Source organism: Anopheles funestus, chromosome 2RL (assembly GCF_943734845.2).
Source record: "Anopheles funestus chromosome 2RL, idAnoFuneDA-416_04, whole genome shotgun sequence".
NCBI lineage: Eukaryota > Metazoa > Arthropoda > Insecta > Diptera > Culicidae > Anopheles > Anopheles funestus.
The window spans coordinates 37,170,032-37,194,908 of NC_064598.1; the positions used below are offsets into that span (position 1 = coordinate 37,170,032).

General features: G+C 42.9%; 1 protein-coding gene across 3 annotated transcripts; it reads right to left on the reverse strand.

Moving 5' to 3' along the window:
- Positions 1 to 271: 271 nt before the first annotated feature.
- LOC125761055 (ABC transporter G family member 23) lies at positions 272 to 21,255 on the reverse strand. 3 transcript variants are annotated; one of them, XM_049421835.1, is made up of 9 exons: positions 21,131 to 21,255; positions 19,958 to 20,176; positions 3,327 to 3,572; positions 2,302 to 3,243; positions 2,009 to 2,225; positions 1,770 to 1,947; positions 1,514 to 1,700; positions 1,160 to 1,425; positions 272 to 1,088 (listed from the first exon to the last, which is right to left on the reverse strand). In XM_049421835.1, the coding sequence occupies exons 3-9, from the start codon at positions 3,566 to 3,568 to the stop codon at positions 787 to 789; spliced, it is 2,334 nt and encodes a 777-aa protein (XP_049277792.1). In that variant the 5' UTR covers positions 3,569 to 3,572; positions 19,958 to 20,176; positions 21,131 to 21,255; the 3' UTR covers positions 272 to 786. The 3 variants fall into 3 exon arrangements, with proteins under 3 accessions (XP_049277792.1, XP_049277793.1, XP_049277794.1); XM_049421836.1 differs by having other exon boundaries at positions 21,168 to 21,245; XM_049421837.1 differs by having other exon boundaries at positions 21,184 to 21,240.
- Positions 21,256 to 24,877: the final 3,622 nt, after the last annotated feature.

Below are 24,877 nucleotides of genomic sequence, written 5' to 3' on the forward strand. Positions count from 1 at the left end.
ATATCATGGATAGAATATAATAAAATGGCAATATGGGAAAAATAAGGAAAATATGTATGGTAAATATTTATGACTAAATATTTCGTTTATCACATGAATGTGATTTATGTAATCAAAAAAAAAGGATATGAATACTATTTTCGATGTTTCTAAAATGTAGGAACATGTTTAAATTGCATACTGCTAGGCGTATTGAAACCAGTGCTCAGAGGAATACTTCCAAGAAGGGTGAGACTTGTGTTTTGTTGAAAAAAAAAGAAATCAATAAATATTAATCTAAAATAGGTGTTTGGTTTATTAAATTCCATTATCCTGTTTAACCTACCAAAACTTGCGCTTATCCCACTTTTCGTACGATCTATTCGAAAAGAATAATTTTAGACGCACAGTGAACATGTACATTCATAGTTACCGAACGATGAGTAGAGACGTACGTTATGAGGAGAACGGTCGATGTAGAATGATATAAATATAGACATGCTAGCCTACGCACACCGCCATTTGCTGGTGGTAACGATTTGCCTATGAAGAGATATGCCATTCCGATACCGTCTAGTGCATGCTTCAGTTCTTCCCTCCTTGCTTCTTTAAGGATAGATTACCTACCTACCCCATTGGGTCCGTCAAATGAAATGAATTCTAGACCAGCCAAAACAAAAAAAAAACCTAAGATATATACCCCCTCTGACTAAGCAACCCCATTTTGGTGGGCAATAGGGCTCATTGGAGCAGTGTCCACCATCACGAATTTAGCTCAAACACTGAAACCTTTATCGTTTAAGCAGCTTATCCCTTCTTGAACTTGAGCAACAGTATACTAATGGTAAGGAAGATTACGATCCAGATGGCGGTAGAGGCGAATCCGATGTATACGTTCGGGTCCTCGATCAGCCAACCACGCTGCAGTATGGAGCGTAGCGATTCGGTCGATTTGGTGAGTGGCAGAAAGACGGAGAATACCCGCACGAGCGGATGCATGCCTTCGATCGGCCAGATGATACCGCACAGCATCACGATCGGCAGGAAGCTACCCATCGCCATATACGTAGCGGAGCGTTCATTATCACAGGAGCAAGATACGACGAAACCTGTGTGAAGGAGGACAACATTAGTATGGCTGTGTATACCTTACAGATGGAATTCTTATTCGGATACTTACCAAAACACATGCCACAGAGACCGGTCAGAATGGTGAGCAGTATAACCCACACGATGTCACCACGGTTGGTAAGGTTGAAGACGGAGAAGCTAAACACCATAACGAGCGCTGTCTGGAAGCACATCACCAAGAATTGTGTGGTAACGTGGGAGAAAAGAATCTCGATACCGGTAATGCCAGAGACAAGGCAACGCTCTAGAATTCCTTCATTCCGTTCGATCAACATGGCGCCCGAGGTTAGCGCGACCGAGAGGAAGAATATAATGCTGCAACAAAGGGAAATTAAGGAAGGAGATATGTACAACACTACATTCACAATGCCACTCGGCACCGTTACTGAGCCTTGGTACTTACGTGAGAATAACACCAGGTGCAGCAAAGTCCGTGAAGTTTGGTTTCCGATCACCGTAGACAGGTTTGTTCCATTGGAACGGGATTCGCCCGTTGGATGGGTTCACCTCACAGTCCGTCAGAATGTTTTCGATAAAGTCAAAGTATGCGTACTGAATGTCCCGGTAGAGTAGTGTTCCTATCTGCTGATCTGTAAAAGGGACAAAACCGATAATTAAAGAAGCATATCTCCTTAGGAGTAACGCTATAGTTGTCTTACTTGACATATCCATAGTAACGGCAAGATTTGACGCATCTATTGTGAAGTCATCCACATCACGGCCCCGTTCGGTTCGATCCACAAGCGAATCGGAATAGTTTGAAGCAAATACCAGTGCACCCCATGCTTTGCCACGGCTAACTTCTTGCAATGCGTCACTTTCGGTGGAAAAGAGCTCCTGCAAAGTATGTCTTGATCAGTGTACGGCAACAATCAACGCATTCGCTTATAATACTCACTATTACTACGCTTCTATTTTTTAGATATTCCATGTAACGACAACTGAGCAACGAGTAGTTGCATCCTGGGTACACTGGACAGTCCTGGAGTCCAAAGCCTGCTTCCTCGAGTTCGTAGTTTGCAACAGCCAGCTTCAACCCAACGGGATCATGTCCGATCGCCCAGCAGAAAAGAATAATCTGTGCCACCGGTAATCCGATAATGAATGCCATCACACTGTGAATGGGGAGTGAAATCAAAGTTAAGGTACTTTCTAAACAAAAAATAAAAGAACAAATGTCATTCAACACACCCAACGTTACGCCACATCCAGAGGAAATTTTTCCAGATCAATGCACGCATGTGATTCGGCTTGATGATCTTCAAGTAGTCAACGAACGGTGTCTTTGTATCCTCTTCCGGTGGTAATGGTGGTGCCTGAATTTCTGGCGTAACCGCATCAGGCCCCCTTGATGACATGGATATATTGTCACCGAATTCTCCCGATATTTCGCCATGATCTTCTTCCGGTGAGAGATCGAGTGCAGGATTGCTGATCGCCGGTATGCGCACATGCTCCACAACCTCCTGCGCGATCGACGAACGTCTTCGTTTGCCCATATTTTGCAGCACGGACAGCTTCAAAAATACGTCCTCGAGAGATTCCGCTTGGTACTGCGCTAACAGGTCCGCGGGCGACTCCTCCGCCAGGAATTTGCCACCTCGCATCAGTCCAATCACGTGAGCCTGTCGGGTTTCCTCAATGTAGTGCGTCGTCACGATGACGGTCGTATTACCGGACTTGGTGATCTCGACCAGATGATCCCATATGCTTTGCCGCAGTACCGGATCCACACCGACGGTAGGTTCGTCAAGGATGAGCAGCTCGGGTTCGTTCAAAAGGGCCGCCGCGAGACTCATGCGCCTTTGCTGGCCTCCGGAGAGATTTTTGACGAACCGCGATGCGTTCGGTAGCTGTAGCAGCTTGCACAGGAAGTCCGTCTTTTCATCCACCTGATCCGTGGTCATGCCGTAGATCCAGCCGAAGTAGATGAGCGTTTCGCGTATGGTGAACTCACCGTACAGTGCTACCTCCTGCGGCATATAACCGACGCGTGGCCCTGGTACGCCGGAACCGCGCGAACCGGGCCGTCCACCGAGTACCCAGATTTCGCCAGAATTCAGCCGACGCCGACCGACAATACATGAGAGTAGTGTCGTTTTACCGCAACCCGATGCACCCAGCAACCCATAGCTAGCGGTCAATTGAAGGTGGAAAAAGAGGAGAGGAAGATAATTAATCACGAGCTAATAAACGAGCAGCGGTGCAATACTTACATCGAGCCTTTGGGCACCGTCATGTTCAACCCGTCCAGGATGACGTTGGGGTTCTTTTTGGTACCGTAGATTTTGTGCGCCCGTCGTACACAGACGGCTTGCTGTCGGCGAATGGCCACGGTCGAGGGTTGCGACATGAACATTTTTCGTTTCGCCGCGAGGTCAAAATCTGTATCGGTGGTGGCAGACGTTTGGCCACTGCCGGTCGCAACCGGTGGAATTCCTTCCGACTCTGCATCCATGGTGCTGTGGTGAGACGAGATTTATAGAAACAGTATTAGTGTTAGAACCGTGGCAGCGTTATATTTGTAAACCTAAATACAGCTATTCTTTACGCAACCGACTGGACAAACAAGACATGTCTAACTCAATCAGACAATGTGTACTTTGCGTTAGGCAATCATCTCATCTTCTGTAAACTTTTACGCCGGGAATTTATTTGACATTCGGGTACGCTAAATGCGCATCCATTTATCGGCAACGGGCCTCGATGTAGTGATTCGTGTTTGTGTAAATTAAGGCTGTTAATGGAATGGCTTCCATCTCACATCCCGCTTGGAATCTTTCACGTGCCTAACAAACCCTCCCAACATTCTGATTATCCTTGCACCGAGCAACGGTTGCATTTATAGTGGTTTTTTTTCTGCAGCATCCCCCTATTCGCACGTTTGCAGTACGGGAGAAGCAATTTGGTTGATGTGCGCATGCAGGAGGAAATATCAATTTAATTGCCGTTAATGAAGCTTGACGCGGTGTTTGTATGTTTGCTCGTGTAGCTTCGACCGGGAGAGAGCTGCATTAACTGCATTAATGCAAATATCATTCTGTGCGGGAAGCATACAACCACACCTCCATTCCCAGACTGTCGGATGCAGAGTGAAATTCGTTGGACCGTTGGAAATCAAGGCGATTTGGTATATTCGATTACTATCGATATTGGTTTTTTTCTTTCTCGTTTGTGTGTTTTTGTACTGTAGGGCATATCGATTGCATTTATAGCTTACAATGTTTATCTGGTGGGGAAGATAAAAATAAAAAGATATTTAATTGCAGTTTCACTCGTTGCTGCAGCTGAATGTGGAATTTTTGTTTGTTCATCGGTGAGTTATTTTTTGAGTTATTTTGTAATTAATTTAGATTTTATAAATTTACCCTGAAAATCATCAATTCTGTCACCAAATATCTTAGATAATGTGTGCATTTTTAAATTATATAGTATACTTTAGGGCGTCCTGAAAAGGACATTCCATTGCAGTATAAGTATAAATGTCATAATTGGAAACAATTGCATAAAAATATCCTAATGTACATGCTTTCCCAGTAAGTAACATGTGTAGACCAAACAACAGATTCAAGTGAGGTCTCTTTTTTGCCACAATAAACTTCTACCATTTGGAGAACATACCAATGCCACCCATCCACCTCACCTCACTAGAGACAGCACATATTACCGAAAGCTGGTGTCACGGAAAGTTGAGCCTCTCTTACAAACAAGAATGTGGCATTGTTTTACAACACACTTGCACTTGCTCTTGGTAAAAAAAAAATGGTGAGCATTCGGTGGTGGGTGCGGTTGCAATTCGGACGATTGCCAACCTGCAAGGTTTGCTGGCCAGTTTGCAAACGGTTGCAGCACGCTAGGGCACGCTAAACTTTATCGTGTGAGATAGAACTCGAAACTTGCGCAACCGATAGGGTGGAAAAACGGTGGCGGAGGGTGCGTGGTAACTAGCGAACCGAAAGGTATAAAATAGTTTCAATTGCATGAGCTATGTGCGAAAGTGCAGTTGTTTATGATTTTTTGCTTTCGTTATTTGAGGTTTGTGTTCTTATGCCAAGCTGAAGGGTATAGGAAATTGTTCCGCTATTTTGCATTCATCCTCGTGCCTACGATTCGAGGGGAGAGGGATGATTTGTGAGAAAATTCTCGAAAAAAAAGTGTAAGTGTTTCGATGGACGATGTTTGAAGAAGGCTTGGGAAGGGGTTTTACCTAATGGTTTCGAGGAGTAGTTGAGTGATTTGTTAGGTACTTTTGATGTGACTACAAGACTAGATTGAAAACATAAACATTAGCGTTGAGAGAATATAATTAGTAATGCAAAAAAATAAATAAATAAATAAGTTACTGATTTATGACTACATGTTTGTGCGCTTGAATTTTTTTTACTTTTTTATTCGACTGTCTGTAGAAGCAAAATAAATTGAGCTTTTGGAAATTACTGTGATGCATGGTGGATGGTCAAACAAAATTAAATTTATTTATAATAGGCTGTTATGAATATTAATAGCCTGCTATAACAAGGGAATTGCATACTTTCAGGAGCAGCAAAGCTAAGAGGCTATCCAGTTAAAGAATCGATCGACGAGTCACTATGTATTCATAAAACATTATATTTATAAGCTAAATACGTAGGTAAACAATTCATGACAGCTGTTGTAATAAAAAAAAATGGTTTTCGTAATCGATTTCTAAATCGTAATGCTATCTCGCTCTGCCTTACTAACAATCAATACTACCCAAAACGATAAAGCATGACGATTTTGTGCGTCAGGATGTGATGTTTTAGAACAAAAAAAAATCTAATGTTGTGTGCTCAATTAATAGCTAGCATTCAGGAAGTAAACCCATGCGCAACAAAACAAAAACCTAATTAAACTTGACATGGCCATTGTTGTTCAATATTCAGCGCTTGAAGTAACGATTCACAAACCACAGCCTTAGGAGCGATATGGGAAGGAAAGAAAAATGAAGATTTTTTTTTTGATTCAATACTCTTTATGAATAAAGAACCATCATTACATTAAAAACTCATCAAAGCTAATGGCTAAACAGTATGCAAAGCGAGTGCGTCACAACTTTTGCCAATAAGAACAAGCAATCAATTTATTAGTTCGAAATTAGTTTGATGCGATAGCTTACAGCGATACGCTTGGGAAGGAAGCGAACTTTTCTGTGCAGCATATTTCTCCGTAGCATATTCAAATGTTTTCCATAGCGCTGCCGCATTTGCTCAAAGTACTTCGCGTAGTACATATGTACTTGGAGAAACTTAAAATCAAATACTGATGCGCATCGTCGACCGCACTTCATCGGCGGAATGCTTTTGAGGGTTCTGTTTTTCCTTCGACTCATCGAATCGAATATGCATTACGGTAACTCCTGTACCGGCTGTGGTAAAATGCAGGAAGAAAGTGTGTGTGTGAGAGAGACGCGCAGCAAAAGCACGGAAGCCTGACATTCTGGGACCGGATCGTGGCAAAACGATAAGCTAGCGGCATTGGCCGTACCGCCATCGTAAGCGCGTAAAAAGGGAAAAGTTTTTTAATTGAATTAAATCGTGTTTCCGCACCCATTCGGTGGACGCTTCGGATGGAAATTGCATGTTGTGCGGTTTTGTGCAGTGGCATTTCGTGAACGTGAACGAAAAGCGGTAAGGTACGGGCCGGGGTTAAGTTTTGTGAGTGTGCGTTACGGGGAGTGTACGTCGCGCGATTAGTTGTACTTTGGTAAAAGTTGGATGATTGATACACACGGCAATGCGGCTAGCCGTGGCAGGATACGGCCATAACAGTCTCGCGCACACGGGGTGGAAAACTACTGAAATTAAATCGTCCCCACGCCACCTGCTCCTTTTCCACGCGTGTTTGGTGTTTGGGATGGCTATTGGACAGAGGATGTTTCATTCATCGAACAAGGTAACAGTTCAATGTCATGATCATACGGTACCGGTTATGTAAATGTTTCCAACTAACTCCGAGCGTAGCGAGGGTGCGAGACTCGTAATTAGCTGACCCCTCACCGGTCCCGTCAATGGGTGCAGGTGTCGTAGAGGCCGTTTAATATTTACGTCTTTTTTTTCGCATCGACATCGGATCAATCTTGTGCACTGGTGCTGGTGTACAGTATTGCCATCCGGAGCAATTATCTTTCCCTCTGGGTGGTGCGATATAATGGTGGCCACGGTCAGGGTTGTCGTGACACCCCCAGGTTATACCCTTACTGTGCGCAGTCGAGCGCTGATATTAGACATTGACCCCTACGGAAAGGGCGAAGGTGTCCATCACTTCCCCCAACGACTGTGTGCACATTTATCGAATTAATTCGCCTAATTATCAGGCTTTTTTTTCACCTCCCACCCATCTGAGGCGCTTTTCAATTCCATGAACCACGGAAAAAGAGACTTCCGCTTCTAGTGCTGATGATATGGTGTCACCCAAGTCCAAGGTGTTATCCGTGGACACTAATCCATTACCATGCGCTCGATCTAAAAACGCGTAATCTTGATTAGTTGCGTTCAACTGGACACGTAAGCGACGAACCCGTCTGTCGGTGGTTTGTGCCGCCTGCCCCGCAGATGAGATGAGGTGACCATCGGTGACCATTTGCATTTACAGGCCACCCTGCCATGGTGAGTGCTTTAAATGGTGGCTTTCGTGTCTGTAGGCTATCTTATTTGCGTGACCCGATGTGCTGCTGCGTGCGACCGGACACTGCCTGTTGTTGTCTTGCGTTTGACGAATAGCATCATCCATTCGAAAGGTTAAACTAATTGACAGCAGTTTTCACTTAATGTGGCACACGAATTTTGTTTTCCGCTGCTACGAAGCGGTACTGTTCCTTCGTTTGATGACCATACTTTGTTTTTGTGGCTTTGAGAAATGATAGCCCGTGTTGCGTGCTTCATTCTTTTTGGAAATCACGAAACGGTTTTAGAACAATTGCTTGATTAAATTAATTTGCCAAAGTGTGTGGTGTAGCGGGCAGAAATGACAGTGCGACACATCGTATGGTTACATACAATTGTAAATTTGTGGATTTGTTTGATGGAGTTGTTCTGCTAGATGTGAGACATAGCATGGGGAAGCTTTGGGTAATAGCCGTGAGTTAGTTCCTTTCGATGCAAACCAGTTTTCAGGCTAATTAGCTTACCACAAACAGGATCAAGGGAATGGGCAAGTGAGTCTACAGCTAGAGACGTACCCAGGCACAAGTGTACCGACTCACCTAGAGCACCGCTGCAAAACGGAACGTCACACACGGAACGTTCCATTGACGTCAATGACGATCGATGAGCAACGTCTATTCGGATCTGGGCAACGGTCGTTAAGGTAGTGGACCGCTCAAAACGAAGCATTCTGACGCGACCAGAACGCATCGGAACTGAAATTGCATCGGGTAGCTAACAATCAGTAATTTTCCTCTTAATTTTGTAATTAAACAAGCCTGAGCCGGAAATACGTAGCGGGCTGTAGGGAAAAGTTTAGAGGTTGGTTCTAGGGTTACCGACAGCATGGAAAGGAAGGTTTCAGAAGTAAGTGTTCTATGCCTCCGAAGGATTCCTTTAGCGTGAGTGTGTATAGTATACAGCTTTTAAGTAAGAAGTAAGGAACTGAAACACATTGAAAAAAATAATCATTTTCACCACAGCAGAAAGAATTTCATTTCTCGGCCAAGGAATGTACACCGGGGCATATGCCTTTTTAAATGCAAAGCAAAAATGCATAAAAGCTTCCATCGTGCTTCTAAAGCCCGGTACTACACACGTTCGAGAGGATGCTGTTTTATTCATTTCTTTCTAGCATTTTTCTGCGAACAAAATGCCTTCCTGTTTTTTTACACCCGTTCACGTGTGCATACGGTTGATGTCTCATTAAGTAATTGTGCAGAAAAATGTAATTTCATCTATGTTCGTTTCCCTGCTGCTTGCTTGTGCAATCGTTTGTGAGGTGAGAAGCTGCATTTAAATCGTTTTATGTTTGCCTTTTGAATGCTGAGGTAAGGATGTGTTTCTTCGGTAGAGCGTTCGAACCTTGGAAAAAGGAGTTAAAGGTGCATACTTTAGCAATAAAAAACCGAATAATCTACCACTTGTTGTTTAGTATATTTAGTATAAGATTAATTTCAAAATTTATGAAGAAATTGCTTGTCGAAATAGTCGTCAAAAGATAAGTATAAATTGCACGTACGGTTTAATAGTTGTGTACAATTGAAAACACGAGTCTTACATGAGACGACTAATAAGGACGTACCGGGTTCCTCTTTAAGAACCATGGCCATGGGTAAGTGGTGGGTCCGAATGCAACCACTGCAGTCTGTAGTTAGACATGAATATTTAAGGAAGCTCAGATGGTCTCACATGTGAAGCAGGTTGATGTGTGAGCAGTTTTCCCACGTTCTGCTCGATGTGAAAGAGTGTGAGAAAGCCCACAAGTCGGTAAGTCTCCGTTCCTTCATTGCGGTTAACCACGGAGAAAGAGTAACAGAGGTAATGCTCCTGTACGCAGTGCACCGGCCCATGATCCATGCTGGGTCACTTCACCGGAACTAACCAGCATGGTCGTTTCTCTGCGAGTGAAATCATTAGGCCACACTTCACATTGCTTGCTGGAAAGATTTGCCTGGGTATTTTTTTTTGCACTTTATTATTTCATTTAACATGAGTTTCTAGTTGCTTGAAGTTCTTCGGTGTAGTTGGATTACTATTGGAATATTTTTATGAGAGCTGTAGTTGGGATTTTGTTTTCAGTTTTTGCTAGTTTGTAGTTTTGATATGCAAAACGCTAAAGGATGTATGTATACAAACGTTCTTAATAGATATCAAATTGAACGTCGCAATGTACAATTTCACTTCAAGAAATGCTTTACAAAACACTACTTTAATTTATGTTTGTCCGTCTTAAAGTATTAGTTAAATATAAGTAAAGAAGCAGCTGCTGAGGGAGGCTTTAAGTGTTACTGGCGATTGCTGGTTTATATCCGTTAGTTAACGCATAGCAACTCATTCCCCAGTTTGAAAAGTGGATCACACTTCGACAAGTGCCACCGATGACACCACACACCTCATTATATGCTTGCTAATAACATTTGCATCATACATGTTGCTTTTTTACCCTACATTGTGCGGTCCAGATTGGATGTAACTGAGGAAAAAAAGGCACATAAAAACGAAGCCGAAAGTCCTTCACGGGTCAAGACTCGTGGGATTTGGGTTGGATGGTGATGTCGCACTGTATAGTACACATTTGTGGTAAGTGTTAGTAGTGATCTTTTCATCGGTTCATCCCCAAAGGCAGCGGGGATGTTACAGGGGGGGGTGAAGCCTCATTGCTGGTTGGCGTTAACCGTGTGTTTTTTTTCTTCTTCATTTTCATTTCGGAGTTAAAGCAATTCTGCTGTCCTGAAACTCCCACCGCGAACGAGGCTCATGCATATGCAAATGATATCCTGAGCCAGGCGGTGAATACCTTGAAACTGGTTGCGATGGTACACTAACGACGACGGACCATTTGTTTTGAGCGCGCTGAGTCGCTACGCTCAATCCCAGCCGAACTTGAACTTTTCTCCAACCGGCCGGGGGTTGAGGGAAAATGGGGGTGAAGCGAAGGAGGAGCAAAAAAAATGAACTCGAATGCAAGTTCAAAGGGGTCGTTGCGGGCGTGGTGGTGCACTTGCAATGATTGCCTTCTACTTGCTAAGTTTTATCACCGTCCGTGATGCACGTGGCTTCGGAGGGAATAACAAAAAACAAGAAAAAAAAATCGCGCTATGAAACCTGTCTCGCCCACTCTGACCCGAACGCAGTCGGTAGTCGGCAGTTGGATTTGCCATTGCAAGCCAATTTGAATTGCTCACCTCATACCCTTGCGCTGGTTGCATGTGTTGCGCTTCTCAAGGTGGCTCAACCATACTAGCTGGTAGATTTAGTTGCAGTGGATGTGAAGCAGTTTTGTGGGAAAGTTTTCTTTAACGTGTCGTTGAACCGTGCGCTGCCCTTTAAGCCTCCGGGACAAGGGTGAAGGCCGTACGAATCAAGAACCCCTGGGGGTCGATTTATGAGTTAATATTGTAATGCAGAATGATGCAGCCTCATTGGCAATTGCAATTGAACTGGAAAAAGCGATGAGACGCAATCCTACACTGGTGTATCGTCGCTGCGAACGGTGGACTGTGGTCAACCGTGCGACTTCCTACCTAGGACTGTAAGCTCATTTGATTTACTCTTGAAATTCATTATCGTTTCATGCGTTTCACATATCGGATTGGTCAGCTCGATGGGAAGGAAAGTGTAGCTCGTTTAAACAAATTTCATCCCCTTACGAGCGTTGCGGGAGCATGTCCTTGAACGCTTCAATGCCCTCCGATCGTAAGGCAAACGGTTCGATGACTGCGAATCGACTTCACCTTCACGGGGCAGCGTCAGAGAGATGTTTCAAATTTTCAAACATTATTATTAAACCTTGCATCACCTACACCAGACACTACACCATGGTGATGTGCTTCATGCAGCAAAGGGAGCCACCACAAAGCGATGCTTATAATGAATAGAGTGGCCCCGATAGAGAGTGAAGAAGTTGAAAGATATTGACAGTGTTGCTGACTTTGACCTGCAAGGTTCGGTATAAAATAAACATTTTAATTGAACGGTAATGGATGGGGACCATCAATGTAATAGAAAATGTTGCCTAATGAATGAATCGTACAAGTAGGGTAAAAGGGATTTATGTACCATTAGCAGCGGAAGGTTAGAGAAAATGGGAACCAATTGATTTCACTTCTTCGTATAGGTGGTTTAATGTCCACCGTGCACTTTTTTAGTGTTTGATTGGAGTGAAATTATATTTTGATGCACTTTGATGGATGCAGACGTACTTTAAAATTTAATAACAAGTAGGAATAATTTATCAACAAGATACTTATTATTGACAAATTATTAATTACATTTTGTTATTATATAAAGACGCCATCATTATAGAATTTGTCTAACAGCAAACTGAAGCTCTTCGATCTTTCAAGAAATGAAAATTTAGTGATTGCATATAAATTTTCGATGAAAAAATGGCTCAAATAATGAAAATAATAAAGCTGAATGAAAGCAATTGTCATTGTCAAATTGGAAAAATAATGAAAATGGTAATTATAAAACAACGAGAGAGAAAAAATATTAAAGTAAAATATTTTGTGAACCTGCATTTTTCCAAGAGTATAAAAAAAAACATAAAGTTAATAGCTTGTATCGATGTACAAAAAAACTGAAATAACGATTTTCAAACGGACATAAAACAAAAACTTCTCAACAGATAACATAAAAGAAAAAAAATTTTGATTCCATTGAATCGCAAAGAATATGTCACCATAAACACCTGATATGATGCCGTATTCGGATATATCTGGGTTTTTTTTGTTGTCTCCCATTTTTCTCCCCATTCCACAACCATTAATCTGATAGGACAACTGAAATCAATTAACTCACGGTGCCCCTCTGCTCAGCCATTTTCGGTCAACTCCATTGCACACAGCTACGTGTGAGGATAGCTTTTGTTTCGTTACATCCTTTTTTTTGTAACCACTACCTTCACACAAGGGGGGATTTTTTCTCGCCAGCTGAACTGGCAACTTGCTAATGATTTTCTGACCGAAACAGAGTTTGATTCATCGTATCCTGGATGCTTCACACTGCAGCCCGCCGTCCCGTACTCGTACACACTGGTGGCGTTTTAAATGCTGTCGAAGATTAAAACTTAATTTGTTTCAATCTATCCACGCGGAACCCACCCGGCAAAGCCACCATCCTCCTGAATGTATGCAATTCGCGAAACGGAATGCAATTATCCAAATATGTGCGCACGCCTGATCCCGTTTCGCTAGTGTGGCGTGCTGAACGGTCCAATATTGCAATATCGGTCCGTGGAAAGGTGCGTTCTGTTTGATGTTTATGTTTGTTGTTTCGCTGTTGGTGTTATTGTTTGATTTAATTTTCGTTTCATTTGCTCCAAAGTGTCAACGGAAGCGAAAGAGAGTGAGAGAAGGAAAGCAACATGTATCTGTGTTTGCGCTTGACAAACGCACACTATCGGTACGTGTTCGTGGAGGGTTGTTTTTACCCGCAATTGTTTTGGGGACACCCTGTTTTTTTTTGCCCAATTCCGTTCTACAAAAAAATATGACACAATACGTGCCACAAACGCTTAACAGTTGTCATTTGCTGAAGGTTTTTTTTGTTATTTTTATTTTGGCGTGTGTTTTTGAATATTTTTTCTTCTTTATGTATTATTGTAGCGGAAATTGACTTCAAGTACAATTATGCACTTATCCGACTCACTCGATCGCGATTTGTACTGTTAATAAAAAAACACAAAAAAAACAGATGAGCAAAAATATCTACGCCCTAGAATTCCGACGCCAGGGTCAGCGAAGTCGGTGCGGGAAATTGAAAATGCGTCCGCCGCACTGATGATTCAACGGTTCGTGATTGATTCGATTTATCGATCGATTGATCATCCATCGTACGGATATGTGTGCGCACACATTCGCGGTCTACCGCCAGGTGCGTCACATCCGGGGTAAGGTTTTCCATTTTGCTGAATAAACCATCCCAACCGTGTGCGAATGTGAGCAGAAGGTAAGCAGAACGCGACTATGTCCTTCGCATGTGTACGTTTGTGTGTGTGTGTATGTAGGGATGAGTGGTAAGGGGGGAGGGAGGGGGGGTCGGGCGAAAAGAGGCCACTTTCATGTTCATTTATAGATGCATCATGCGAATGGAAACGACCGAACACACGAACACACACGTCTCAGATGTTTCGTCGAGTGTGGCTACAAGAGTCATTAAATGTAAACTCTACAGTGCTTGATCGTTGCATGTTTAATAATCCGTTCGCGAACATATTAGTTCTTGTGTGTGTGTGTATGGACGGTGTTTAAAAGCATCGTGCTCTAGATACGCTTGCAGTAGTGAAGATTGGCACAGGCTCTTTGTGTAGCGTTCGCTGATTGCACACATCCTGCGCTTGTTTGGAGGGTATACGATTTCTAAAGAGTTGAAGAAGAGTCCTCATACAGTAAAGCATCCGTTGGTGGTTCAGCTCGAGCCATACAGCGCTGTTTGCACTTGTTGCACAAACTCACCAGGCGAGCTGTTCTGTGCTTTATGTGGCGGGGAGAATTCTTGGCATTTGCAATCAAACCTTAAATAAGTTTCTTTTATTTTCACATCACAACAAACAGCAACAAACGAATGGTGATTTCTCTATCCTCAAAAAGCGATATGAGTAACTTCTGAAGGTCAGCTGGATTTGAATTTCTGGGAACAAACCACATTTTCCGAAAAAAATGAGTTTAACCAGAGCCACAGGAAGAACGTGCGCTATGTTTGGTTACTAATTTGTTTATGCAGAAGTAATCATCAGCAATCAGTAGCCGCATTATAAGCAAAAGCCAAGCATTTTGCCGGAAACAGAACCCAACCGTGGTTAACCGCAAATGAATTGGCCTTTGGGTCTGGAAATCACATGTTGAATTATGAAATTATTCATCCACTATTTGAGTACTGTACGGATGCCTAACCTTCAGCAAACAAGTGCTCGCAGCAGTGGCAGAAGAAGAACTAGGAAGGAATACGAACATCTCCAAACTTTTGCACCACGTCCAAGAGTGCTGCGTACTGCGAGTAGCGAAAACTATTTATTCTTCAATTCACAGTTTGTCGATCGTGAGGGTTTTTCTTCTTCTTCTTCTTCTTCTTCTTTTGCTAATCATGACGTCAATCATGGGCGAAGAACACGGACACACCGTTTGGAAGTGGAACTCGTCGTCGTCCACTTGTAACCTTTTGACAGTACGGCAACATTGATTTTTGGTAACCCTTAGCGAGTGTTTCGTTAACGCTCGTTCCTTGTCCGCCAGGAAAAGATGGTGATGATTTTTTTTTTCATTTTGCTAGTTTCTTACAGTTACTTGCGATGGTAATAAGTGTCGGTTTGTGAATCGTCGTTAGAACGAGAAGCGATGGGATGAGTTTGCAAATCGAATAAGAGCATCATCTTCATCGGTACGAATCGGTATGCTGTGGTCGAAAGGCCATCATAAAAAAAATCACACACCGGAAATCTTCTTTTCGAGTTGGTCTTCAGTGAATTGAACCTCTCGATGTATTTTTTTAGTATTGGTGATGGCGAAGGAAACGATTGAATCGATCGTGTAAGAGTTTCGGTTTGCTTTTAAGAAGTTTTCGGAAGACTTTTTCGTTACGTTTGCTCCTGTAGTGAAATATTACACGCGTTCTTTATAGTAAATGAATCATTCTTTAAATGAGGAGCCGAAGAGGGTAATCTACTAAACGAAAAAGGGCTTTTTTAGCCTTTTTGAAGTTTAACATTACACGCTAAATAATTTCTATTGTTGAATAATATATATATATATATATATATATATATATATATATCTCTCTCTCTCTCTCTCTCTCTCTCTCTTGTTGGCTTTAACGACCTCTAAGGTCATGCCGCCAATTTCTGACTTACTAGACTTATTTTTACCGCGTAGCCGGAGAGTCAGTCCTTGGTACCGGGTAATGGTCCGGATGGGATTTGATACCCAGTCCTATCGTGTGGAACTGGCGTCGTTTAACACATACATCACTGAGTAATGTAATTCCTTTAATTTTGTACATTTGTTTCTTTGTTGATGTTTTAATTGCGTAGTAAAGGTGACTCTGCATAAACCTGAATGAATGTTTGAAGGTTATGAAAATAGATTATAAAATGTTTTGTTTGAAACTGATTAAAACTGATTTGAACTGATTAAAACTGATCAAAATTAGTTGTAATCTTAAATAAGTGTGGAACAGCAGAATTTTTTAATATAAATCAATAATTAGCAAAAATTTACGTCAAAAAGCAAAAATGTCGCGAATGTTTTAAACTTCAAATTAAGAATTACTACTTACACTCTTTACAGCATCAGCATTCATACTAATCCAATGTTGCATTCAGCAAGCTGGACAATTAATAAAATTACTTCCAACAACTAATTTCCCAACAAAACCACTATCTTCCAAAAAAAACAATGATGCCTCCCGGTGCTAAATGAGTTTCCAGCCATTATTTGCTCGCAAAACCGGTTTAACCAACAATGGGTTTTAGTTTGGTTTGTACAATTCGATCAGCAAATAAAGGAAAGCGCATGAAAACCGATTACATCAATAAGTTACTGCGAGAAATCGGTTTTTGCATTCTCACAACTGCACCAAAAATGGTGTAAACCCCTCGGCCGAAGGCTACCATGGCCGGCATGTGTTTTTGGGAGGCGAGGCGGTGCCCATACGGCGCATATTACTGGTCGGCAGTTTGTTAATTGAGCCATTTTGCCAACGGGTGCGTAGTGCAAATGGGTTACATTGTTAAACAGTTCATTGTAAGCATCCGAAATCACAATAGGATCTATTAATGATAATAATGAAAGCAGTACTGTTTTCCGGGGGGCAATGACACACGCTAGGTTTGGATTAGGGTTTGTATATACCACCCTTTAACGGGGCACTTTGCCAACGGTTACCCACCACTAAGCCTACGAGGTGGGATGCTAGCTGGAAGTGTACGAACCATGCGGAAGGTTACTGTAACGGCAAAAGGCACCGAATGCCACTCCACAAAGTGCAAGTGTTGAATGAGGGTTTTTGGCAAAATGTTTTGCCGAGGCTTACTCCAAGCATCAGCAGTGTCCTCCTCCTCCTCTTTCGGCGGGGTCAATGCAACCCTTGCAGCAAACCGACGGCGCATCGCATCGGATTGCATTGGCTCGTTGAGGCGGTTTTTGGGTTAATTACAATAGCGCGAGGATACGGGTGCAGAGCAGCATAAGCGTGGCCATACGTGTCGTGCACCATCGCTTTACGATAGTGCGACCCGATGATGATCATCGTCAGCATCCGTGTGAAATGGTCGCAGCAAACGATGCGTGCTGGTGTGAAAAGTGTGTGGCTTATTTTATGCGATGTCGTGCCATGTAGCGGGCCTCATTTTGCGCTCGTGTACGCGCAGAGAAGAAGCTGTGTCCTGGTGCGCTATTGATGGTGCATCGTTTGGTAACGTTTATGTTGCGGCAACAATGAACCTCACGAGCGGAGGGACACAATTGTCGAACAGGTTTTGCTCTGGTTTTCCTCCCCTCCTACCCTGCCAAAAGCCCTCCATCTTGCCGCGTTTCGAGGGAAATTCCCTGCAAAAGCAACCCATGTGCGCCATCAGCGTGATAGCCATCGTGCGGTACGACTGCATTTGACCCGGTTTGTTGCATCGATTGATTTGCTATTGTTTTCGTTTCGCCGTGGTAAGTGGCAGATCGTACGGTGGGGAAGGTGTTACTTAATTATTTTGTGCAAGTCGCGAAGCATGTAGCTTGTGTGTGTGTGTGGTGAAGATTTCGTGCCTATCGGTACCAATCGGGTAGGATGTCGCACCATTACAAACGCTGGTCCGCCTTTTTGGTTGGACCATCTTCTTCAGGCAACATTGTTAAACACGCCGGCAAATGCAGCGACTTAGTGGGCACACTTTCGCCGACTCATCAGTCGGTAATAAGTGATACACGACTGTCCCTGCTAGAGGGGGCGGTTGGGCGTGTGACGTTAAAGACAAGTCAGAACCGAACCACGAACAACCGTTTGCGGGTACCATGGTACGAGCCGGGGCGACTATTACGTTGCTTAATTATGGCTCATTGTCACAACGTTGGGTTTCGATCGTCCGATTAGTGTGGTGCATGCGAGCGTGTTGGATGGTGTTGTTGTAGTTCCCCCGCCCTGTGTACAAGCCATTCCATCCGGTTTCGGCTTTCGATCGATCAAACGCAACGCAAGGCCACAATTACGACAAATCTTTACTGTGGATGTCATCGGGTTATGACATTGAAAAGTTGATCATTTAGAGGATACATACGCTGTCCAAGGGAATGGGGAAAAACAGTGCGAGTGAGTAGAACAGATAACAAGTGTAAACAATCGAGAGAGAAAGAGAGAGAGGGTGAGCAAATCTCTCACGTCACCATCCAGTGGGCTAATCAACTGGAACTAATAATTGTAGGTTGGTAGCCTGTCTATAGGCCGCTTCAGTTCAGGGCACGGTTATGATGGCTACGATAAGGTAGCCGGCATCCGGTAGTCGGAAGTGTGCTCGACAAATTTTAATTACCTGCACCGGAATTGCCGGTGCCGGTGAGCAAAAAGGACAAAGTGCGCTGGCTAATGGTTTTTCGTTTTTCTAATGCTTTTGCAAAACCATAGAGTACTGGAGGGTGTCTCGTATGCGTCACATTCCGTACTGCGGACGGAGCGCGTACATTAACACTTGATGAATGTTGGTACCGGGAAATTGAAATCGTTTAGCGATAGTTAATTAAATATTCAAGGTTAAATGACTACACCAAACGCTTGGAGTCGTTTGGAAAGGGCATTTTTATGCTCCACCCAGACCCAGACCAAATTATTAAAATGAAAACAAATAAAAATTAAAACACATCCTACGATAGCCATCAATGTTGTTTGTTGGTTTGGAAAAAAACAAGGTACAAGAAATTCCATTCGAACAATATCCGGCATAAAAGCCAAACATGTTTGGCCTTAGAAATTTGATATTTCTCTCAACAACAAAAAAAAACTTGTTCCAAATTTCGGCGAATATGGTGCCAATCTTGTAAAGCCCTCCAGATTCCATTAGTGAGCATACCTTGCGGGTAGCTAGTCTCGATTTCAGGGGCACCATTGCGAACGATCGTAGTTCGATGACCGATCGGATAAAAAGGTGTCCAAGCCGGTAACACATAATCACAAACAGGTTTGACCGGAATGTCAAAACCGAGCCGCTAAAAACTTATTGCCATCTCGTATGTGGTACGATCCCGTTATGACATAAGAGGGATGAATTTTTAGCATTCCCCCACCACGCTACACGTGCCAGTTCTAATTCGAACCTAGCGATCGAGTTCGTCGCTTGTTGCTGTTGAAGTTACATCAAGCGCGCAATGATCGTCCTGTGTGTCTGTGTCGCCAGACATCGATCGTGCGTGATTTGAAGAGTCCGGTTTATTTGAATGAATCGGAATCATTAACCATGTGTGGTATGACAATCTTTTTCCCCGCATCTTTACGTTCGAGAGACTGCGTTGAGACACGAGCCACAGTGGAAGTTTTCTCGTTCGTTGCGATGGAAAATATGCCCCGAAGCTTACGCACTGTGCGCACCTGAGCAGTAAATGTATGACGCATGCACAGTGTATTGCGCAGCCATCGGTCTCTCCCTTCCGCGAGCGTTTCTGTTCGGCCGGTCACTAGAAAGCCACAGTCGAAGGTTGGCCACTTTGAACGACCGTGAATTCGTTGCCGATGGCGGAAGCGGTCCGATCGAGCAGCACGCATCGTTCAGTTTCGGAAGAAACCTTTCGGATTTTGATTGTATCACTTCCCCGAAGTTTGTTGTGGTTTGGGAGTTGTTTAAAAAAAAAGTGTAATTGTTTTTGTTTTTAATAACCGCTTTTTGGTTTTTGTTTTTTGGCGAAACAGATTGATGGGTTTTAATTAATAATTTATGACTTGCGTCATATGAAAGCTACAGCGCGCAGGGATGATTCAATAATACGCTTTCGATCTAGATATGAAAAAGTGATGCTTAATCACTGTTCGCTTCAAAACCATGTTTTCAACAAGGAAGCAACACTTTATCATCCCCATTAGTGTAACATTCTCTGCATTGGTTGAAGTAAATATTTGTTTTTTTTTAATAATTCTCGCAACTACTAACCCTGGAAAAATGAACTTTTAGGCTAAAAAAATAACCTCGTTTGGGGTTTTGGAAAGCTTACCTATTGCGTCGCTACACTTCCCCGCCTTTAACTTCTGCTGTTTTTTTGTTGCTTCAAATATTTGATGAACACCTACAAGAAACACACAACTACTGACACATACACACACACACACACACCCACTCGGTCACACACGGTTTGTAAAGGTGTGTTTTCGTTTCTATTTGTGGCTGGCCACTTGATAAACTTCACCTGGACCCGATGTCCGGCACACAGCACCTAGGAATATAAATTTATTAACTCCACTTTCAAACTCCACTTTTTTTTTGGTTAAATCATTTTCATTTTTAATGCCGTTGCTGCAAGCGCGAACCGCGGAAAATATTTTCACCCGGCAATGTGCCGATTTAATGATGCCAATCCGATACGAACAAATGGTGTTTTTCCTTTCGCTTTGGCGCTCTTGAGCGTGAATTATTTAGGCGCAAAAGAAAGCCCCGAAAAGAAAATGAACCAGGCCGCGGGTGTTAGCTGGATGGTGCGGTAAAGCAGCAGGAGTGCTTCGGGCGGGTATTAGTTGGTCAACATTCAAATCATAAATCCGCGATTGCACTTCCATCGTTATTGACTTCACGGTACGATTCGAAGGGGTTATTTTTTTTCTATAGTGGATAGAAGGCAAATTCACACTGCGGCATGCCCATTAGTGCGTCTCGTTAGCGCATTACAGGTGGGTAAAGTTTCATGCCGCAAAGCGATTGTTTGCCCGTTCGTTTAGCGCGCAGTGTGTACACGCTAATCAATCGACAAGGCACGAATTATATTTCAAACATTCTTCCTTCAAGCACACTCTAACACTGTTCCGTATCGTTTCCGTAACTACACCGAAGATCACACTAGGAGCGGAACACTTTGCTTTTATTTCTTGTACCACTTGATCACGCTTACGGCGTGAGAACGTTTCGCCTGCCCGTGCGGGCGTGGTGGAATGGAGCGAGAGCTATTATTAGTTGGGCCCTTCGAAGCGAACAGGTGTTGTCCGTTTCCGGATAGAAGTGGAATTTTTGCTGTGAAGTGAATTTTTTAGAATTCTGCTCCCCGTTCATCAGCCCGAAAACGGGATAAAGCTTAATTTAAGATAATAAAATTTAACACACGCAGTTAATTTTTTTTTTTGCCGTCAAACTGGACCTAATCGCGTGAAAAAAGGTAACTTAGAACGGTTTTGCTTACAGTTAACTATAGCTCAAGAAACGAGAAACTTGCGTACTGGCGAAGACACGAACCTAGCGCGTACCAACAGTCGACCGATCGCGTACGAATACGAGTGGGAACTGGGCGGTGTAGATCGCGCCTTGGTTGCCCGTACCAATGATCGCGAAAAACCCCCCTCATTCGGTAACAGGTTGGTGGGGCGTTAATGATGTACGGTGGGAGAGGTTGTGTGAGGAACAACGGGTGGGGGGAGGGGAGGGCTAAAATCACTCGATCAGATCGAACGCAAATACTGCTGCGTCATGAGATGTTTGCGAGTCCTCTTCACCGTTCAGCTGAAGCTGCGGCTTGATAATGACCGTGTGCAAAGGTGTGTTGGTGTCGATATGTGGGAATTAGTCGGCGTGTAAGTGTATGTACGTACACGTTAGTCATCTTCCTGTATGCTCACTTCCGGGAGAAGGATGTTCCTCCCAAACGAGGGAAGAACTTTCCGTTCGCAAAAATTCGCAACCATTCGACGGGCGTATAACCACTTGCAGGCGTTTGCATTTCGCTGCAGCTGTGTAGGTGTTGCGCCTATTGGCATCTCCGGAGATTCCGTTGCTTATGCAACGGGGGAATCATTTTCTAGAAGCCTGCACTGACGTAGCGCTGCTGTGCAGGGATAAACCGGTTGGAGGGTTCGTGTCTTGGCGGTGTGCGCTGAAAGTAACAGCGCGTAGTAGGTGAGTGAATGTCGTGTGAAGTGTCCAAGGTCAGTTCGTTGCAAAGCAGGAAGACGAAGGGGAATTATGTTGCGGAATGTGACATTGGGGTTGCGTTGGAGGATTATTGACCCTTTTATTTTGCTTGCACGACCATTGAACTTTGGACGATGAGGAAGCGGTTTTGATTTAAAGATTTTTTTCCCCCCTAAAGTACTTAGTGTAAAAAACAACAAATTGCATTTGAAGTTTAAACCCATTTTATGATTTCAACAATAAATATCTCGGAATAAAGTAAGTTCCAATAAAACAATGCCACACAATTACCTTTACGTTTATGTACATCGGCACATTGCACAAGCGGTTCAAGTAGTAAGCACGTAAAGTCGGATGGTCCCATCTAAAAAAAATGAAAAACAAAGAATATTTCAGAACCGAACGAAGCCACTAGCCACGAAAAAAATCCACCCAAGCCGTCAAGGCCTGCTATTATGTGCTTGACTCATGTGACTACGAAGTGGTAAAATAACACAGCAAACAAATAGGAGGAAAAATAGAAAATGTCGGCGGCAAGTGGAAAAACCAGAACAAACATACACACACCAAGAAAGGAAAAATACCACACTCAACGTGCGAACGGTGTAAGTGAGCTGATTTACAGTCGTAAAATTTGCCCAACGCAGCATTACCGCAGCACCGAGCTGCGGGCTTCGGACTCCGGTAGACGCTGGAAACTGCTTCGGTGTGCTTTGTTTCGTTCGCATTTGGAAGGTGTTACGATGAAAGTGAGCAGCAATGGTAGACGGAACAGGTGTTGACGCATGCATACGAAGCATACGCACCGATCGTTGTGTGATCGAGTGTTGGCGGCTGCCCGGAAGATGGTAAACAGAGCAAACGGGGCAATGCGTGATTGGTGCACTGGGTCAAGGTGGATCGAGATCGGTACGCAACTGACATTGATTTTTGTTGTTGTTCGAACGACAAACGGTTCGATCGGACTGCTTTCGGTACAGACCCTTGAGATGGGACAGTTTACGAGCGATGAAGAATGCGTTGAACAGGTTATAAGTTGTGTTGTGTTCGTCGGATAATTCAAGGTGTCTCGTGGTCTTGTGTGACACGATAAATCAATCAAAGTATTGCTAATAATGAAAAGTAAATCACCTTGACCATAAAGTGTTTTGCATTAATTTGAAATCTATTGATATCGAGTTTAACAAAACCGTTTCTAAACATTGCATAAACTTAATATTTCATTGATTGAAGACGATCGCTTCAACGGAAGCTTACGTATGGAAGCTTTTATGTGCCTTTGCTTATGCAAACCGCACTACAAAATCGTTGACGGACTATAGGTGATAGTGCATTTGTAGGTTAAAAAAGTTTGTTTTTAATATCCTTGTCTGTCTATCTATCTAAACTAAAAGCATTTGTTAAACTAGTGGAATGTTATGAAAAAAATGTACATTTATTTAACTACTGAAAAATTTTGCGTGGAAAGAGTATATTTTTAATTGCTTAAATAATTTGGTTGTGCATGTTTTATTTACAAAAAAAATAATCCTTTTAGTTCTTACACGCCAATAAAAACGATCAGATTGATTGTTAAAAAAAAATATATATCGAATGAATTGTTGACACGGTTGATTATTTCAAGGCTAAATGTAAGACAACACGAGTTTAACAAGGAAATAATAAAACAACTCTATCATCCTACTGGAAGTGAACTCTTCCCTTTGTGTACCGTTCCAGCGAATTTTGCGAACGATTTGTTATTTCAGCTGCATTTTTCGGCTAAGCAGCGCTACAATGGTAGAGGATCAATGTCGGCTTAAAAACTAGCGTATTCGCCCGTTACCATTCCAGTCTTTGGTCGTTTTTGCGCTTCCGCCATGCATTTGTACGGAAAGTTGTGCTCGTTGGTTCTGGTTCTGGTTTGGTGTAACGTTGGTAAGTATGAAACAAGGACGGGAACACTTTAAGCATAGTGTTTGATGTAATGTGTATGTTTTTTGTTGTTGTTGTTGTTGCTTGATTTGTTCGGCGTTTCATAGCGTTTGCCGCAGTTGCACCCAACATACAAGTGTGCCCGACTAACGAAGAGTTTACCTTCGCGTATGAATGTCAGGCAACGTGTGCGATGCGTACCTGCACTATTACTGACAGTTCACCGACACGGGAAGGCTGCACATGCAAACTGGGATATATACGGGAGTTTGATAAAGGGCCTTGTATACGAAACTCCAAATGTACCTTTTAATTTGACAGAAGACGTTTGCGGTCCCATCGACGGTAAATTGTATTAAGAACAAGCTTCAAATAAAAAAAATATTCTGTACAAAACTTAATTGATCCGTTATTGTTTTTTTTTTATATTATTGAGAGTGTTTACAAACCACATTTATTTATAATCATATTCGTATTGAGAACAATAGAGAAATTTAATCTCATCAATCGCATATCTGCAGCACATACCTTTGTAAAATTATCGAAAAATCGAACAAAATGAAAATAAACCAAACAAACAAATATTTTAATTTTGAAAATTTTCTTTACGGTCAAGCAAATGAGTTTTTAAGCTAAATATCATACAAAAGATAAAGCTTTTCGAATGCAATCAAACAAACCCTTGACTTTAGTTTTGGTCACGCGTATTGTTTATATTTTCAAATCCAACATAACGCATTTCGTTTACAATATAGAGGGATTAGCTGTCGCTGCTACTGCCGAAGATTACTCTTCCAAGCAACTTAGACTTATACTTTCCGGTGCTGGTGTACACTGGTCCTCGGGAATACACCTCCCGGAGGGAAGATCGCGGAGATATCCTTCACGGCAAAGACATATATCCTGCACTGGTGTGCATAAATTCTGACAGTTAAAATCACATTCCGCATCCGCGGTCCACTCTTCGTAAATTGGATCACAATCGTCTTCTGCGACCGCTGTGGCTAGCGAAATCAGCGTTAGAAAAATGAAAAATCCTACGATAAACACCCTCATGATGATACGGACTGATGCAGCACTCGGTAAGAGATCCGCTTGGACAGAAACT

What these genes read in the sequence shown, in the direction of transcription:
- LOC125761055 (XM_049421835.1), bottom strand. Translation starts at nt 3,568, where the DNA reads ATGGATGCAGAGTCGGAAGGAATTCCACCGGTTGCGACCGGCAGTGGC. An exon ending in TGGATGTGGCGTAACGTTGG is followed by an intron (nt 2,226 to 2,301) that starts GTGTGTTGAATG and finishes CCCCATTCACAG; the next exon opens with TGTGATGGCATTCATTATCG. An exon ending in AAAATAGAAGCGTAGTAATA is followed by an intron (nt 1,948 to 2,008) that starts GTGAGTATTATA and finishes CATACTTTGCAG; the next exon opens with GAGCTCTTTTCCACCGAAAG.